This window comes from Apus apus, chromosome 3, assembly GCF_020740795.1.
Source record: "Apus apus isolate bApuApu2 chromosome 3, bApuApu2.pri.cur, whole genome shotgun sequence".
NCBI classification, from domain to species: Eukaryota; Metazoa; Chordata; class Aves; order Apodiformes; family Apodidae; genus Apus; species Apus apus.
This window is the reverse complement of record NC_067284.1, coordinates 57293683-57306334: the sequence shown is the minus strand read 5'-3', so window position 1 is coordinate 57306334 and position 12652 is coordinate 57293683. Positions and strand designations below refer to the sequence as shown.

Below are 12652 nucleotides of genomic sequence, written 5' to 3'. Positions count from 1 at the left end.
CACATCACAGGAAGAGAAGATGGTGCTTTTTGACGATGGGCCAGCATCATGCCTTTCTCAGATCACAGGCCAAAGGCTACACTTGTCATTGGCATCTTTTTCAACTCTGAGGGTATTCAGATAATCTATTAAAATCTTCCCTGTACCACTAGGCCAGAAGAACTCCTTTTGTCTTGTGGAAAACACATCTTACCAGAGTACTTCTATGCATAATTTCTGCTGACATACCCATGTACATGATGCAGCTCCCAGAACACAACAACACAGATTTGATTATGCTCTTGTAGCTGTCAGATGAAGGAATAAACACAACAGATGCATCACTAGGCAATGGCAGCAATGGGGGCAATGAAGCACAGATGTACATGAGAAAAACGAAAGTTTTAATGATAAATTGGTAGCTAAGAAATATAATAAAGAATCACTGAGTTTTGTTTGAGATATTTAGGGTCTTTCCCACATCAGATTCTTAGGTCTTCATTAGATGGTAGTTGTCATGGGAGAAAAGTGTCAGCTTTAGGATTTAGGCAGCCACCAGTAGCATTAGTCTGAAAACAAATTTTGGGATCTCATTCTTGGCAACACTCTTTAGCAAGTTTTTATGATCAGCTAATGACTTATTTTCTCTCATTCAGAATAAGCATCTGTGGGGAATTTGACACAATCCTTGGAAGCGATGCATCACCATCCAGCTGTCCTATGGCAGTTTTCATGTTCACACAACCAAGTTTTGGTACAAGGATGGATCTGCATTTCCACTTGAGCCTTCATCTTCAATGCTGACTCCATTTCCAGTCCACTTACAGGACCCATTAATGCAATTGACTTGTTGTTGCTTTATGTTTCATTAAAAACAAAGTCTCTCCATGTACTGAAGTTGCTTACAAAGTCCTGCTTTGTCACCTTGGCTTTGAACCACGAATCTGGTTAACAGTTTTCTTTCACCTTAGAACTCCAGCCACTCTGTCATATAAATACAGTTTGATGGAGAAATCTCACCACCTTCATGGCAATCATCAAAAACCTGTAAAAGAAAGCCCTGTGTCAGTAATTATCTACAGCAAGCACAATCTAACTTGCAGTAACACACTCTCATGTTTTCTGCTCCTTCCCCAGTAGAAAAGCAGTAGTCTAACAGAGGCCAAAATCTAGGAAGTCCAGTGACAGCTCTGATGAAGTATAATGTAAACACAACAAAGCAAAATAGCCCCTGCTGCAGTAAATTATGCAAACAGACACATTGGCAAGTTTTACCCACGTGTCAGTTTACAATCCAAGCAGAAGAGACCAAAAACTAGACAGAAATAAGTTAGCTTGTTAAAAAACAGAAATCAGCAAACTTGGGATCAGAAAATATAATGTAATTTGGAATGTGCTACACTTTACAGCACCCTTTCACATACAGTACAGTAAAAAGACAACATGTAAGTGGGAAACTTCCTGGTCTAAACTAAAGAACCTGCCTCTCACACCATAGCTAAGTCATCACGGATAACAGTCATAAGCACAGTTGGTTTAGAAAGGCATGAAGATCACTCATGTGCATAACTTTGCAATGTGCTGGCTGGCCATTTGCAGGAATGTATTCAAAGTCTGCATGTACCCACCTGTTCATATACAGAATTAGTTACTTACAGGGCAGAGTCCACAGGGCGTCCTGACTAATCCAGTGGGTTGTATGAGAGGACTAACAGCTCTGTACAACTTCATCTGTCCATCCACACTGCCTACAGTCCCTTCCTTTGCAGCAATAATGGTCATCTCCACTTTCCCATCATATATTAACGTATTTAAAATGGTTTCAATGTCTTCCATTGACAACTCTACCTAAGAAAATTTGTAAAATAAGTATTAGGAAAGATGCATGCCAGTAAGTCCTGCAAGGAGAAAACGAGCAAACACAACTAGCAAACAGCTAGACCAGATAAAGTTACTGCTCTCACTGGGCACTTTGTGTCTGTGCAGTTATAAAAAAAAAAAAAAGAAAAACAAATATCAATACCTCCTACCTCCTAAACACTTTTGGGTCACATTAGCCTTGGCTTACCAAAACCAGCTTCCCTATGCACCTCAAGTGTCTACATCATCCTAGCACAATACATTCCCAATTTTACAGGCAAACAATTGTGAAAGAAGAAAAAGACAGACTACTGAAGATATGCCTGTTGATGGCAACCAAGAGAACTGCAGGGATTTTTTCCTCTCCTAAAACTGCTTGAAGTGCATAGGCAAACTTCAGAGAAATTACAAAACATAAACTGGTTGAGATTGTTAAAGGAAAACTTACTCCAGTTTCCATCAACAAGTATGGAAATGTCTTCTATACGCCCTAAAAACCCCACACATACACACAACCCAGAAATCCTGTGCAGCACCGATGACCCTCCTCAAAAAGAAATAAAGCAGCAAAGCCCACTTCCAGTGCAGTAATTGTAGGGTACTAAAGCACTTATCAGTCCCTCACCAAATTTGCAGGACCCAACTCCTGCAGCTACTCACGCACTTAGAATTTTGAGAGTAATAAGATGAATCTATTCTGACCTTACTGATACCCAGTTCACAGATGTACTTCCACACCTCATGGGATGAGGCAAATGAGCTGTTCCTCTGTATCATGGGGTTCTGTTTGCTCTCTCGAGCTGCTTCTGCCTGAGAAAATGCAAAGTTGAGTTGTAGTCAGTACTTACTGCCCAGAGCCTCCTTCATGGTTCAGTTTCAGACAGACTGAAATATAAAAGTTGATTTCCAAAAAATTGCTGGGACCCGTTTTTTATCTAGCATTTAAAACTATGTCCTTAAGACTGATGCACATGAGACAATGCAGTGTAGAACCAAACATAATTTTACACTAAATAGGACCAAAAATTTACATAGTGATTTAGATTAGTATGAAGGAGTACCAGCATCTGGTATTTTTTGGACATGAAGTTTCTGCTATGCTAGTGCCAGTTAAAATACATTTTAATGGAAAAGAGAAATGATGCAATCTGCATAGGACTTTTAACAGAGAATAGGCTTCTCCTGTAGTTATACTAGAGAAAATTGTCTTCTAGGCAGAGCCGACTGACTAGTTCTTCCCACCCTCTCAGAAATTAGGAGCTCTGCAAGGAAAACAGAGACTTTTGCTGGATTATCTGGTCCTGTGTTCTTTGCTGCCTAGCCTATCATTGGACCTTGGAGACAGAAGGCTTCATGCCCTGTACAGGCTGTGAAAATATGCATTATTAAATGCAACACCATCACACTTGCTGTGAAAAACACAATCCAGTACGTATTTGCCAATCCAGTTATAAGGATGACAACCACTTATGGAAAACACTATGGAAAACTTAAGCCTTGCCTGTCCCTGGTCTTATAAAGAAAACAATGGCACAAAACAAATGGAAGGTGACTCTAGTAGAGGCACTCACCTTACTCTGTAGAAATTTGAAACACTGTTGATTTAACACCTCCACAAATTCAGACTCAAAGTCTTGGTCACTGTACCAAGCCCCACCAGTCACTGAGCGGTCAGGCTGCAGGTTATATAGCATATACACCTTCTTCTTGGATGCCTGTTAGAAAAAAGCAGACAGCTCTTAACAGATGAAAGTCTTCCAGAAGAAAGGAAGATTTAAGAAGATACCTGCAAAAGACATAGTTCATTACTCTTAAAACGTAGGGCACAGCAATCCAGCTGACATGAGTTGTCCTTAACATGTTTGACCCTCAGGTAACATGGAGATAGAGAGAAGATCAATACATTTAGATTCCTAATCACTTTATAACATACTGTTAGAAGAGAGAGTCCTGCTAACAACATGCACGCAATACAGACCTCACTGAGGAAGATCTCAGAGTTTAATTTTAGCCTGTTGACTCTAATCCCCCTCCACAGTCAAATGAAGGCAGGCAAGTGCCTTCAGAAGACAGGAAAGACAAACTTAATGGAGAAGTTTTCAACAGTTTCTGCAGGATTCAACTCCATGCACTGATGATAGGAGGACCCTCACACAATTAAATCCAGCAGCTAAAGTTAGCCCTTGGGAGCCCACTCCTTACTGCCACACCTAGATGAGATGAAGGGGAATGCTGCATCACCCCTGATATTCGTAGTCAAAGGGCAATGGTTGTCCACTGAAGCAATTTGAGCAACATTACATCCCCTCTATGACTAGATGAAGCCAGCATCTCTCATGAGAAGATGAAAAAAACCTACTGCTTCCCTATGTCCAACTTCTTTATCTCCATTTTATTTAGGAAGTTACCCTCATATCTCACTCTCCCTTCCGCCCCCCCCCAAATGCACACATGCAAGCCCAGGCATTGCCTCCACGGTGCAGATGAGACTGGCACATAAAAACCACGAAGGTTCACAAACAAGTGGTATTCCTGGTGTACCAAGCCCTGCAACAAGACTGAATCTCTGCTAGAATCCAGAGGAACATCCAAAGAATACACTAATGCCAATGACTTGTAATTAAATCAGGTAAGGGAGAGTGTGATGCTGTGCAAGTATTGTAACAGTGTGAGAAAAAGCATAGAAAAGGATAAGCTGTAGTCTGGTAGGTGGACTGTTTGCACAGAAGATAAGAAAGTGCTTGAGTAACTAGAACAAAGTAGAGGAATCCAGACTAAAACAATCAATGTCTTCAAAAGTGTTTGAAGTAAACAGTACAAATCCAGTATGAACCAGATAACTGAAGGGAGGATCTCCAGGGGAGAGAAACCTTGCAAGGCCACTTGCAGCTAAGTAATCATATCACTAGTGCCCTATAAAAGGCTGAGATTGCTTCAGTATCAAAAACACTAAATTGTGGTACAGCTGAACTGGGATCGATGGAGAAAAAAGTAATTAGAGGCAGGTTGCTTATTTGCAGTGGAAACTGAGCAGAGAAAGGAGAAAAGGGTGGTAGAAAAGAGTTAAGAAAGAAAAGGGAGAATATGGTATATATATAAAAAAAAAAAAAAATCAGACAAAAGAGAGGGCAGGATCTGCAGACAGCAGGAGTGTGGTTGGGTACAGACAGCAGAGAAGCTGTCTGTGGACCCAAGCCCACTGAGTCCCTCAGTTTATGTCCTAAAGACCAGGTATAGAAGTGCAGACAAAAGGCTGATAGAAGTGCACATCAGCAGTAAGCAGTGCCAGAGGTTTGTGAAGGCTAACAGAACTACAACAGTTGTTGTGCAATAAAGAATTAAGAGACTGAAACTGAAATTTAATAGTAATAGTGTGTAAGTAGTAGTGGGAAGACTGATAGAACTTGAAAATAACAGTGATGTGTTGTGCTAGTTTGGTTTGGTGGGGTTTTTGGTAGTGGGGGAAGGGCCCCAGGGATGGCTCCTGTAAGAAGCTGAGAAGCTCCCCCTGCTCCAAAACCAGCCAAGGAGCTATTAGAAGGACAATAGATGGGCCTTGGCCATTAACATACGAAAGAACTGAGATAACACCTGAGCAGAGTGAGCAGTTAAGAAACACCTGAGTTGGAGAGGTGAAAGGCAGTGCTGGGGTGAAGATCCCGGTGGTTGGTGAGGAAGAAGGGGAAGAAGGTGCCCAAGCAGAAGTTTCCCTGCAACCCATGGTGAGATGGCAGCTGTCCCCCTGCACTCATGGAGGAACGTGGTGGAACATTCCCTGAAGGTGCCAGGGGGGGTGAACTTGGCCACTGGACTTGGATATTGTGGTCAGTGGACTCAGATTTGCTGCATGTGGACTCTGTGCAGCTTTAGAAGACTCCGGGGCCAGGGGAGGTGACTATTCCCGAAGCAGCCCCCGACTCCGTGGGAAGCCCAGGCTGGAGCAGCTCCGGACCTCGTGGAAAGGACTCATGAAGGAGAGGTTCGTGGAGGACTCTCTCCCATGGGAGGGACCCCATGGGGAAGCAGGGCAGGACTGTGAGGAATCCTTCTTCCTGAGGAGGAAGGAGCAGCAGGAACCACCAGCCTGTGAACTGACTCTAAACCCCATCCCCTGTCCCCCTGTGCCGCTGAGGGGAAGGAGGGAGAGACACTGGGAACAAAGGGATTTGGGCCTGGGAAGAAGAGAGGGGTGGGGTAACATATGCAAGCCCTGCTCTCTGTGTTGTCTGTGTCCTGTGTGCATTGGGTTAATGTGAGATAAAATTATTATTTTTTCCCCAAATTGCGTCTGTTTTGCCAAGGACCTTAACTGGTGAAGAACCCTCTTTGTCCTTTGTCTTGACCCAGGAGCTTTGTCCTTCTCATCCCAGAGTGTGCGTGTGTGTGGGGGGAGTTGAGTGAGCGGCCATGGGGCTGTTCCTTTGTTGTTGTGTTGGACCCAAACAACAACGTGTTCATTATTTAGATTATTAATCAGTTTGTTAGTGTTGTCCCTAATAACTGACAACATTACTAGTACATTGATTATTTAATAAACATTATTAAACCTGCATACTAAAGGCAGAGAATCAAACACTGGTGCACAGTCAGTGAGAAGGCTGGAGTTGGAATGAGGTTTCTGTGCTCCCAGTCCCCTATTCAGACATAGCATTCAGCAAACATTTCAAATTGTTAAAAAAAAAAAGTTATAAAATACTCACTGCCACAGATTTAACTGCTTTAATTAGCTTCTTGCTTTCCAGGTTTTTCAGTATCTTATTGATCTCTGTTAAAGGCAAATTACTTTTGTATCTAATGTCCCTGCTCCAAATGCCTGTTTAAAGTCAGAGAAATTAACAGAAATTAATGGAAGAAACCGTTTGTTTCTGTACATAGTCACACAACAAGTCACATCTCAACACTGCTCGACTTGCTTGTTACCACAGGATGTATCCTGGATCTTACCACTGCTGGCAAAAGGGAGGGAAGGGACAGAAGAGGATTGAACAAATATAAATCAACTGATAACAACACGAAATGCATACAACCACCACACTGTTCTGCCTTTTACCTCTGCTCTGAGAGCTCGTACATTTCACTGCCAACATGAATACATCACAGAAATGTTCTTGCATTTTTAGGCAACTTGTGTTTGTCTCAACAAAAATATGACAGGCAGTTCTACCTGCCATCTCTCAAGTACAGTGTGCAATGACTGTTGGGAAAGCCTAGTTACTAGCAGTTGCCTGCTGGCAGCACAGCTTTTAAATCTGACATAGATTATCATATTTTCTTTTAAGCTGTGAGTGATCTGCAGATTCCTCAGTTTGACAATCCCATAGGTAACTCGGAATTAATATTCCAAATACTCTTAAGAAGCATGCCCCTCAAAAAAAGTCAACCAGAACAAGTTGTTATTTTGATTGAGAAATAAGTGATCTTCTCTTTTGTTTTTACAAAGTGGACACGTGGAACATTAGCTACAGACCTGGTATGGAGACTTTACTTTTTTTAATGCTTGTCCAGACAATACAAATAAAAGTTTGGACAGCAACAGTTCCTTAAGTAAACAGATTAGTACCATACAGGGTTAAAATTTATTTAAATTACCTTTGTTGCCTGCATCTTCTATAATTTGGTAAACCAGCTTCTCTTGATTGTCAGAGCCTTTCATTTTACTGTAAAATAAGGATAGACATCAGGATTTTTGAAAGGTTCGAAATTTGGAAGAAGGTGGATTAGTTTTAAACCGAAAGCAAGTACTATGAAAAAGACAATGCACAAAGGAAAAGAAAAAAATCTACACCATGAGCCAGCAAATATAATACATGACACTAAACCTCTCTGGATCAAGCCAAGCTTGCCAGTGAGAAGCCACAGTGAAGAGAGAAGAGCACTCTATGAAAGTGACCAAGCAGGAGTCACTTAGCTTATCATAACACACAGGGAATTCAGAGTCACGTATTAACACCACTGTGGAAGGTCAAGCAGAGCATGGAACATAATTTAGGATAACCTGACTCTAGCCAGACCACTTATGAAGGTATGGTACAATGCTCACAACTCTTAAGACATGCCTCTTCACTGGTCTGAGAAAGCCTGAGTTCAGCAGTCTTTTTTTACAGCATTTGCAAGACAGGATGACACACCTGCACTGGGGATAATTTTGAAGGATATTTACTTCCAGAAGTAAGTCTAGGCATTTTTACTTAGATTTGCATAAGGCATCACAAGACGTGGTTTGAAGGTGTGTTTTAAAAAAATTAAAGATCATGAGCAGTAGTACAAGTGGCCTCCTGGAAGAGCTGTAAATGCAAGTGCTGATCCTGTAACGCGAGCAGTGAGGAAGACCACATAACCACAGTTTGCCAAGGGTATGGTCAGGCTTCAGCTGGATTTCACCTGAGCATATACTTATGTTTGCACTGATCACTTTGCTGTCATCTGGACCAGAAAATCTGCTAGCAAGTTAGAACTGTCATCCCATGGCACCCTCTGTTCAGTAAAACGACTACACCTACAGCAGCTTTCAGAATGAGCTCAGAGGAGTCAAGCGTACCCTCCAGAAAAAAGCAGTTATGTTCTGTAATAAGCATGTGACAGAACCCATGTTACATTGCTGAGTGTGTTCTCAGCAATGTTGCAAGTGAGTTGCAGAATTGTGTTGCAAATGTATTTATCCAGCACACACGAGGCTTACCTTGCGTTTTGAGATTCTTTGATTCTATATAGGAGACCTGCATTGCTCCTGAGAAGGTCCAGTTGCCCCTAGAAGAGATGGGCACAATGCATTTACGTTCCTTCACATAGCTTGTTTCAGAACGTGGCCAGAATCTTCTGATAATCTAAATTAAAAACATTTTTTTTCATGTCAACTGAATAAAGAAAAGGGAAAACTACCATTTCTAACCACTGGAAACAGTAATACCCATGAGGATATTTTTTCCCTACATGCACAATAATACCCTTGAGGATTTTTTCCCCCCCCTACAAGTATCCATTTATCACCAGCTATCAGAAATAACAAATACAGTTCCCCTCCCTTCCCACATCATCTATGCATTTCCTGTTATTTCTCCTTTCACCACACAAGGGACATTAAGTTCTTGTATACTCTGTTTTCCCTTTCCACCAAAACACTCATTTGTATGGCTACCCAGGAATCACTTTGGAGCTCTACTGTGTAAGTTTTGAACAATTCTAAGTTCTAGTAGCAAAGTTATTTTTCACTAAGTACAGACTGCTGGAAAAACTGCTTATCTCAAGTGAAGTATCTGATGCTTATTAAGGCTGAGCTCTCACTGGTCTTTCCCCTGTGTTTCAGGTACTTCCTAGGTCTCCCCACACACCCCCATGCCCCAAGACATCTATTTTAAACAAATTCTAGAGACTTGACTATTTTTGAAGCCCCACTGTGAAAGTGGCCAACCCATTCAAAAGTTCTTGCACACACAAGCTCACAATGTGCTAAAAAACATCGTATCTATAACAGAAAGACCAAAAGTAGAGAGATTAATTCCAGTGCCACCTAGTATGGCCCATGCTAAGAAGTTTCAGCTATTAAAAAAAACTAAACAACTGTACGTCAGTCAGTCTGGATGCTTTCCAACCCCAGTCTTTCTGAGAAAGCCCCTCTTTTCAACAGTGCTCTCTCCACTGCACCACTCAGTCCACATTATCTCCTGACTACACATCCCCATGAAGCAGCTGGAACCAAAAGAAATCTTGATCTTTCAAGACCTTGACCAGTTAGCCAATACTCAAGTTTGTGCCACACTGAACCAACAAGATGAAACATCTGCTCTCTGTTCCTGAACATGTGGCAGAAGTAACTGCCAGGGATCCTCTCTCCCATCTTAGACTGACTCCTGAGACAGTAAAGGAAAATGGCCAGTGACATGGGAAATTTTATAGAAGATGCAAAAAAAATCTGTTGCGATGTTTCAACTCCTTACCAGAGTAATCCACAACCTTGGAATTTTGTGAGGTGTTCGGAAAAGACCGTGGGATAACATCCATTCTTTTAAGTCTAGCCTGTTCCCTCTCCGTCATTAATGGGTCCTCTGTTTATCACCTGTGGCTGTCTTACCACCTGCTGAAACACTGCAACTACACTTGCACCCCACTGTTACATGAAACCACTGTGTCACCTTCTTCGTTATGAAGTTAACATATGGGGAAAAGAAGACCAAAGAACTTCAGACACATCAGAAAACAAATGTGGTACTTCTCAGTGGTAGCTTCCTCACCTGGAAACCCACAGGGGTGTATACATTCATGGTAACTTGGTATTATGGAATACAAAGAGTAAGCTGAGGTGTGTTTTAATTGGCTTTGGCAATCATAAGTGTTTATGGCAAGCAAAGGCAAGTTATGGTAACTGTACATAATAGGAAATGCCAGTAAATCCAAAGGGATTGATTTGCCCAACAGGTTGCTACCACACACATTGTGTGTACAAAGAGTGCACCAGGTTGGCTGAAGTAACACAAGGAAGGTGAAATCACCCTACCATTGAGAGGAGCCTGTTGATTGCCATGGCTCGCTGCTGGGCTTCCATGTGAGGCATATCATTCTGAATCACCTGGTCTGTGATCCCATGAGGGAACTGATGGCACAGCTCAATGATCCTGCCAGAGGGTAAAAGCAAGTTTACAATCACGTTCTGTTGCATAGAAAAACAAATCCCAACAGTACTAGAGTCAGAGCAGAGAACAACAAAAAGAAAATTCAAGGAGAAAGTACCCATGAACTCCTTCTCAGCCATATCTATAGAGGGAACTTAGCATCTACTACCTGTTTGGACAAATACACCTCTGCAACTGCTGGACAATCTACCTCTTCTCTTCGTGACAATAATTAACATGGTGCTCTGTTTTGCTTTTATGTTGCTCTTTTTATTAAGTACAAGGCTTTACAGCTCCATGTACAGTTTCATTATAGAAAAGGTTCTGATGGGAAGCCATTGCTAGCTAGTCAGAGAATGCAAATACCGTTTAGGAAAGAAGAAAGGAAAAAAAAAAAAAATTAAAGCACAACAGCTTCAATTCCCCTCTGTAACATTTTCTGAGAAAAAAAAAGACACCAGGGCAAACGAAGGTAACCTGGCCCCACCTCTCACTGCCCCCCAGGCACCTGCCAGCCCCGCACAAGACACACCGTGCCCCCAGACCTCCTTCCCGACCACCACCCGGGCCTACCACCACCACCACCACCACCACCACCCCCGAGGCACCAGCACGCCCTGTGCCCTCTGCCCTGCCCGCTCCCCCTCAGGACACTTCCCTCGCCTCCCCGCCAACCCCCACGGGCCTCCGGAGCACCTCGCCTCAGCCGCACCGCCCGCCCGCCCACCTGTTCTCGATATCCACGGGGTCCGGGACCTCCGGCTTCACCTTCACCTCCGCCATGGCGCCGCCGCCGCCGCCGGCGCGGAGAGATGACGTCAGAGCCGCGCGGCGGGGAGGGAGGAGGCCGGTTGCCAAGCAACGGGACGCGGCCCAGCGGAGGCCGGGGCGGGCCGGGCCGGGGCCCTGGTGACGGGAAACGGGGGGTGGGCCCGGGGAGGGGCTCGGGGTCCTGCGGGGTGAGCCGGCTGCGCAGCGGGGGTGCAGCGGGGTGGAAAGGGATCGGGCTGCTGCAGCGGGGTGCGCGGGGCTGGGAACACGCGCAGCGGGGTGGGGTGCGGGGGGTGGGGTGCGGGGGGTGGGTGGGCTGTGCCGTGCCGCGGGGCTGGCCCGGCAGGGCTGGAGGCCAGGCTGGGGCAGGGGCCGGGCCCGCTGGGGAGGCCGGCAGGACCGGCTGTGTGGCAGCGCCCAGGGTTTCCCAAGGGCTGAGTCGGGGCGCTGCGGTTTTGGTTCCGGGCGTGCCGAGAGCAGGCGGGTCCTTGAGGATAAACACTCGCTGCCCCCTGGCAGCAGGTGCGGGTTGAGCCGCCCGTCCCCGCCAGTCCCGCGCCGCTGCGAGCAGCCCGGGAGAGTGAGTCTGGCTGAGAGCTGCCCGCGCTCCTGGGCTCAGCCCTGGGACACACCTCGTCGCAGCCCCGGAGAGCGGGGTCTGACGAGCACCTCCCGTGCTGAACCATTGCTGCCTGCACTGGCGGGTAAGAGGCGTTTCTGGAGGACTGAAGGGTTGGTTGCAAAACCAAATCCTTCTAGTGTACGCGTTTCCTGGCCCTGAGTATCAGTTCCCAAGATCTTTTTGTATCGTAACATGTAACCCTATCCAAATGCAATTTTTCACTCTTGAGTTGTGTGACATGCTAGTGACTATGTAATTTATGATAAATCATGTTTGGCCGGTGTTTTATCAGTATATTATTAATGCATATGATAGCTGAGATAAGCTTAAGGAATAGCTGTCCTGCTTTAGTCCTTTTCAGGGCATTTTGTGTATGTTCAGATGGCCATGACAAAACAAGAGGATGGTGCTTCCTGCAAAGAAAATGACACCACATCTGCCATGATGAGGGTCAAGATATTGTGCTCTCCCTCACTCTTACATCCCTGATGTATGGTGCCAAAGCTGTTTTTCTTGAGTATGTGGAAAACAGACTTGAGCAAGGAGGCGCAAAGTGAAATGAAAGCAACAGTGCTCAAGCTTTGTTCACAGTTCTGAAACAGGAGAGTAAGTCAAAAGTGTGATGGTCATTGAGATCCTGTTCCTTTTCAAAGTGAAAATAATGCAAACATTAAAGAGTACCGACAGTTTAAATAATCTCATGTTCTGTCTTTTAAGAGAAGTTAAGACAAGGAATCACATTAAAAGGCTGTATTTCTCAATGCATTCCTCTATTTAGAAAAATTCTCTGCCTTTTTTGTTTTTCTTTTTTAAA

The 12652-nt window shown here is 44.2% G+C and overlaps 1 protein-coding gene across 1 annotated transcript; it reads right to left on the bottom strand.

Annotated features, from left to right (window-relative positions):
* Nucleotides 1-362: 362 nt before the first annotated feature.
* On the bottom strand, nt 363-11247 carry POLR3F (RNA polymerase III subunit F). Its single transcript, XM_051615362.1, has 9 exons — nt 11173-11247; nt 10331-10448; nt 8519-8586; nt 7429-7496; nt 6540-6652; nt 3411-3554; nt 2542-2649; nt 1636-1827; nt 363-1024 (listed from the first exon to the last, which is right to left on the bottom strand). Exons 1-9 carry the CDS (start codon nt 11226-11228, stop codon nt 947-949), a joined length of 945 nt encoding a protein of 314 aa, XP_051471322.1. The 5' UTR covers nt 11229-11247; the 3' UTR covers nt 363-946.
* Between the last annotated feature and the right edge of the window lie 1405 nt (nt 11248-12652).